Raw genomic sequence first — 6,000 nt, forward strand, 5'->3', positions numbered from 1 at the left:
TTTCCCTCGGCCCAGATTTTGGGATCTCGCGTAGCTGAGAGACGCACTTTAGATTTGATACAACTATAAAACATCGGTTTAATTTCAATCTTGTCTCATTCTGTTTCTTCGAACTACTCACTGGATAACCATTTTAGATCCAGCTGTTTGCGCCGGTGAGTTTCATCATCTCTCTCACCCCCCCTCCCCCTCTCTGTAATTGTACTAAGCTGTGCTGAATGGTGATGACCTACCCTCTGCGGTAGATGAGATATCACTCCGCATGGTAGGCTCTCGCGTCTCATCTGCGTCTCTCACTCACTCCATGCTCCCCTCTTTCTCTGCCTGTCACTAACTGGTGGTTTTGCCTCTGTGTGCACAGCCCCACCTCCCTCTGTGGAGTTCATTTTCAGTTGATTTTGTGACTTTTGATGTTTTTTTTTTTTTGTTTTGTTTTTTTGTTCATATGCATACTTGTGGCTCTGTTTTCTATTTCCTAAAGACACACTTTGTAGAATAAAATCTTTAGTTTGGCTGTAACGTTTCAGTTGTGGTACTGTAAACCTAACAAAGCTTGAAGCCAACTAATAGCGACTGCAGTTTAAAAATAAAATGGCGTGTTACTTGCGTACTTATGCAAAGTGTGTCTTTTTTTTTTTTTTTGGGAAACAAATGCTTTCACCGTGGCACTGCCAGAAGGCGAGCATAATGCCCATTCCTGTTTTGTTTGGTTTTCTTTTGTTAAATCTTCTTTACCCCTACAGGCAGAATGGGTTGCCTTAAACTATGTGCCCTTTGCTGAGCGCTCCTTGGAGGTGGTGGTGGACCTGTACCATAAAACAGCCTGCCACAAAGCTGTCATCAATGAAAAAGTTCTGCAGAATATCATTAAGGTATTTATCCCTGGGTGGTGTACTCGCTGTTGGTGATGGTGAGAGAGTAAATGTTTGATGTGTTTTATCACTGTTCCTGTTTAGTGCAGCGAAATTTACTGTTGAGCTGCTTTCTGCTGACCACCCAATTATGTTTGAACCCTGCATATTCATCCAGTGTGGAATATCACGAGAATGCTTCTTTCATTTTAACCTCCTAAGACCCGAACTCTTTCATGGCATGCATTTTAAATTTCTCTTTGCTATTTGGGCTGATTGGGACCTGAAACTGAAACAGTTTTCTTTATTAGACCTACAGACCTGCTCAACCTTTTTAGGATTTTAAACTGGCAAACAAGTTGGTGTGAAAATTTGGAAAATTCAGTTTACAAAAATGGGTGGAGGAACATAACTTTAGTACTATGCAATACGCCTCTTCAGTTTTGAAATCGTTTGTTAATTCTGAGAGACCTCCAGCCTCTGGGCAGATTTTACTCGATTGCCCTTTGACCTCACTGTATTGATCATAATATTGGGTTCATACTGTACATCAGCAGGCAGATGCAAAGTGTTCCCAGTATTTTCAAAATTTTCCAAATTCAGTCCATCAAACACTGAAGGATACTGTCAGTGTAAGCTATCAAAAAGCCCCAACTTATCTCAAATCTGCCAGTCTTCCTTTTCCCCCCTACTTCTGACACCTGTGTTTAACTGCTCTTTTCTTCTCAGTGAATTTATTAGAAACCCAAAACTGAAATGAGTCAGTTTACCAGAGAGATGCTCAAGAAGCAAGGCACTGGTATTTGTGAAATGTCATTGTAAGGAGCGCCAAGCTGCTCTTGGAAAAAAGATGACTTTGTTAAAATGACGGTGGCTGACTTTCTCTGGAGGTTGATGAGGCGTCTTTACATTCTCCACTTATATAAACTCTGTCTGTTTTTGTCTAAAAGGAAGAGGGGTGAAAGGTTTTCGTGCACCGCTGTAGAGATTAATTTTAAGTGTTCCTTTGTGTTTCAATCTCATGAGCTTTCTTTTTTTGTTTTTTGCTATCAAGACTTTAAGAATGCCCTTGAGTCTGAAGTACGCCTGTCCGTCAGAGAGCACCTGGAAGCTCGCTGTGTCGTCTCTGCTCAAGGTGCTGTCCATTGGACTACCTGTGGCACGGCAGCATGCCTCATCCGGGAAGTTTGACACTATGTGGCCAGAGTTGGCTAATGCCTTTGAAGACTTTCTTTTTACCAAAAGGTAGAGATTTCCCCCACCCACATGCTTATTGTGCAACTTTCAGAGGTTCTAAGCAGAAAACTGTTGTTCTGTTACAGTACTCCTCCAGATAACGTGTCTATCCAGGAATTTCAGAAGAATGAAGCCATCGATGTAGAGGTACGTGCTTGTTTCTAGACTCTGATAATATATCTCCAAATAGTTTGTGAGTTTTCCCCAAGTTTGCATCATCGTTCCCTCTTCATTTTAGGTGGTCCAGCTGATCAGCACAGAAATCTTACCATTTGCCAATTTCATCCCCAAAGACTTTGTTGGCCAGATTATGGCCATGCTGAATAAAGGATCCATTCACTCACAGTCCCCCTCATTCACAGGTAATATGTGGCTCTGGCAGCTAAGTTGCTTTGGTTTTAGCAGTTGTGTATTCCTGAAACTAGCGCAACAGCATGCTGGCCAAGTGTTGGAATCATAATTTAGGTCCTTGTTTTGTTGCCAGAGTCTTTCTTGCGGCTTATCAGTAACAACTGTGCATGTGTTGAGCAGTACAGCCAAACTCTGTCAGTCCTCTCACTGTCAATCGAAAATATTTCCTCCAACAGAGGCAGAGATAGATGTGCGGATGAGAGAGGAGTTTTCCAAAGTGTGTTTTGAGACACTGCTGCAGTTTTCCTTCAGCAACAAGGTTTCCACCCCGCAGGAGGGTTACATCTCTCGTATGGCACTCTCCGTGCTCCTCAAGAGGTCCCAGGATGTTCTCCGACGATACGTAGAGGACGAGAGGTTGAGTGGACGCTGCCCATTACCAAGGTACCCAGCCACCATGGGCATCTATTTGTGTGTGCTTTTGTTAGTGTGTGTTGTTTTATATGTTTTCCAAGAGGCCATCAATTCTGATGACTGTAATGCTACACTTTAACCACTGGGAGATTTAGCAAATGCAAAACCAAGACCAGCCCTGGCTTCATTTATCTCTTATTTCCCTTTCTAAACAATGTAAAACCGCCATACTTCTACCACATTTCTCCAAGACTCTGTGGAAGTTAAAGATGCCCATGGGTAAACTGCACCACAAGCAGAGAAAATAACAAAGGGAGAGAGGGGAGAAGTAAACTATATTCTTATGTCTACTGTATAAATACAACGTTGGTTAAATAAAAAGGGCCTGCAATAAAACAGTACATGCAGAGCTTAACAAATCTATTAGAGCATCTATTAAAACAGCAAAACACAAATATCTCAGAAATCTGTCTAACACTTATTTAAAACCAAAAATTCCTGAATTAATTTTTTTCAATTTTGAGCCGGCACGCTGGACGAACCTTGAAAAGTCAGAAATTAATCAAGCGTAACATTCAGCCACTAAGTAAGTAAATAATTGTAATATGACATCTTAATTAAAAATAACGATGTACTTTACCATGTTTTTCTTCTTTTGCTGTAAAACTAAAGTTTGAAGATTCATGGAGAACAACAATAATTATATTTTAAAATTAAAAATATTTTTGTTTAGAGTTACTGGTTCTTTCTTATCAGGTTTAAGCAGTGTAGCCATTCTCCTCTCACCCTTTGCATTTTCACCCAGAGAACTGTCGCTCACTGACCAACAATCACAGTTCTGCAGCACTTTATACATATGAACAGTATTAACAGACAAAAAATATATAAAATGCACAAATATACAAACCACTGTAAAAAGTAGATATGTAATAAATAGTGTTATCTATATGTTATTGACTCTCGCCCTCGCCGTTTGCCTCTTTCACTCCTGTGCCTTTGTAGCTAAGCAAGGCCTTTGTTGTTTTTCATTTTAGGCAACAAGTGACAGAGATTATCTTTGTCTTGAAAGCTATCAGCACTTTGATGGACTCCCTGAAAAAAACACAGCCAGAGAATGGTGAGTATCAAACAATAAAAATGGATAAATAAGTCTTGGAAAGATAATAAAGGAAAAAAATGCAAAAATGCCACCATATCTGTCATTCAGTCATTTGAGATAAATGTATCAGAGTACAGTCGGGACTGTTTCAGATGCATTTTCTGCCCATTCTTTGTAGTGTTGGTTGTGTTTCTGGCAAGGTCAGTTAGAAGGGAAAATACAATTTATTATAACTGCAGCAGATTGAAGTAAGACATGGTGAAATGGTGTTTGTGAAGTGCCCTTCCACATATTTGCATTACATCGGCCTTTATTCAGAACAAAACTTGTTTCCCTGTGCCTGTAGGAATTTTATCGAGCAAATTGCTTCTTTGATTGCTTTCTTTTCACAACTCATATTCCCTTCCTTCTTCCCTCCTCCTTTTCTGATATTCTCTTGTTTACTTCCTGCAGTGGATGGCAACACGTGGGCTCAGGTGATCGCCCTGTACCCCACACTGGTCGAGTGCATTACGTGCTCATCGTCTGAGGTGAGCTCAGCCCTGAAGGAGGCCCTGGGGCCCTTTAAAGACTTTATGCAGCCACCCATCTCCAAAGTCCAGAACGGAGAGTCCTGACCAGGCGCGCTCGCAACCCGGCATTTTTTTGTTTAGTTTTTTTGGTCTTCTTTCTAAATGAAGAAATCTCGAAGGTGTCTTCTCGACTCGACTCATGCACTTCACAAGTGCACGGATGTGAACTCTACGGTGACATGAAGCAACCCACGGTGAACAGCGATATCGAGGCTGCCTCAGACCGCACCATTGACCCCGAACTTCATGCACATTTTCATATGCTTTTCATGTGAGCTGATAATGGGCCAGCCCCCAACCCCCCGCTTTCACACTCATATAGACTGGCTGCACTTGCCTGTTAGCTACAGAGAATTAAAAACAAAAACAAAAAAACAACAGCAGTGTTGCCTCTGGGTTTAGTTTTTGTTCTCCTGAAGAGACTGCATCAGTGTACAGTGTGTGGTGAAAGTGTTAATGATGTTATTAAGAGAAAAATGCAAAAAAAAAAAAAAAACAACAACAAAAAACTGGGGCTTTACTGATCTTAAAAAGAAATGAACATTTAATCTTTTGCAACATTTTCAACAGTGAGGATTTTATGCAAGAAAACAAATCTTACTGTAACATTCCATGTCATCTTTAGCCAGCCATCGGAGAAGGGATGTATGTGTCTGTATAAAATAAATGGGACAATTCTACAAGCAGCTCTGAGTGTGCTCAATTACAGTGCATGTGATGGAAATGCATTTTAAGCCCAGATATCCCACTTTGTACACAAATGATATTTCTGAGTCATCCTGGCTTGACATTGTTTGAGACCTTTGGCCTGTAAGTGGATAGTGTTGATGTCTAAAGGCCTGCTGTGTTGTTGTCTTGTAGCCCTCTGTCAAAGACTGTATATAAAAGAAGACAGCCACTGTAGTTTGCAAAGTGAAATTTGGAAGTTTTTTGAAATGAGACACGACAGGTGAGACGTGGATCTGACTGAAACCAGTGATGCAGCGCGCTTACGAGGTGGTGACCTGCCAGTTACATCTACACCTCTATGACCTGCATTGGTGCTCTGTTTTACAGTGTGTTTTAAATTGGAACATAATTTGCATAAATTGTGTGAAGCTAGCAATGAATATCACAGAATAACAAGATAAAATCTTTACTCATAACTCATAAATCAAGTTAAGCAAATATAAGAGAAGCATTTGGGTTTCTTTTAAATGTAGAGTTGCCCTCTGCTGGCTATTAGAAAGAATCCATAAGCCACAGTTTTCAGACCTGTGACTATATCCATCTTTTATATACAGTCTGTGGCGACCTTATACGTATATAGAACTCATCTGATGATAGCCAAATAACAGCCTGGCATGTAGGGAACAAGCTTGTTTAACTAAATAAATTACTGGTTTCAGGAGAAAAGCTCACATTTGAAACTGAGACCCTGAACTATTTTTCTCTATCACCTGACAATTAGACAAAATTAGGAGAAAAATAATGAGCA

General features: G+C 40.5%; 1 protein-coding gene across 4 annotated transcripts in view; it reads left to right on the forward strand.

The window, feature by feature from the left end:
- mon2 (MON2 homolog, regulator of endosome-to-Golgi trafficking) overlaps positions 1–5,209 on the forward strand; it is a 34,102-nt gene extending 28,893 nt beyond the window's left edge. For 2 of the 4 annotated variants that reach the window (XM_039614836.1, XM_031728663.2), the window contains 8 exons: positions 138–155; positions 744–872; positions 1,906–2,096; positions 2,174–2,234; positions 2,326–2,449; positions 2,675–2,882; positions 3,887–3,969; positions 4,405–5,209. In XM_039614836.1, coding sequence (XP_039470770.1) covers positions 138–155; positions 744–872; positions 1,906–2,096; positions 2,174–2,234; positions 2,326–2,449; positions 2,675–2,882; positions 3,887–3,969; positions 4,405–4,568 — 978 coding nt within the window. In that variant the 3' untranslated portion in view covers positions 4,569–5,209. The remainder of the gene's footprint in view (positions 1–137; positions 156–743; positions 873–1,905; positions 2,097–2,173; positions 2,235–2,325; positions 2,450–2,674; positions 2,883–3,886; positions 3,970–4,404) is intronic. The other 2 variants (XM_039614837.1, XM_039614838.1) reach the window with 1 other exon arrangement.
- The last annotated feature ends 791 nt before the right edge of the window (positions 5,210–6,000 follow it).

Source organism: Oreochromis aureus, linkage group 7 (assembly GCF_013358895.1).
Source record: "Oreochromis aureus strain Israel breed Guangdong linkage group 7, ZZ_aureus, whole genome shotgun sequence".
Taxonomy (NCBI): Eukaryota; Metazoa; Chordata; class Actinopteri; order Cichliformes; family Cichlidae; genus Oreochromis; species Oreochromis aureus.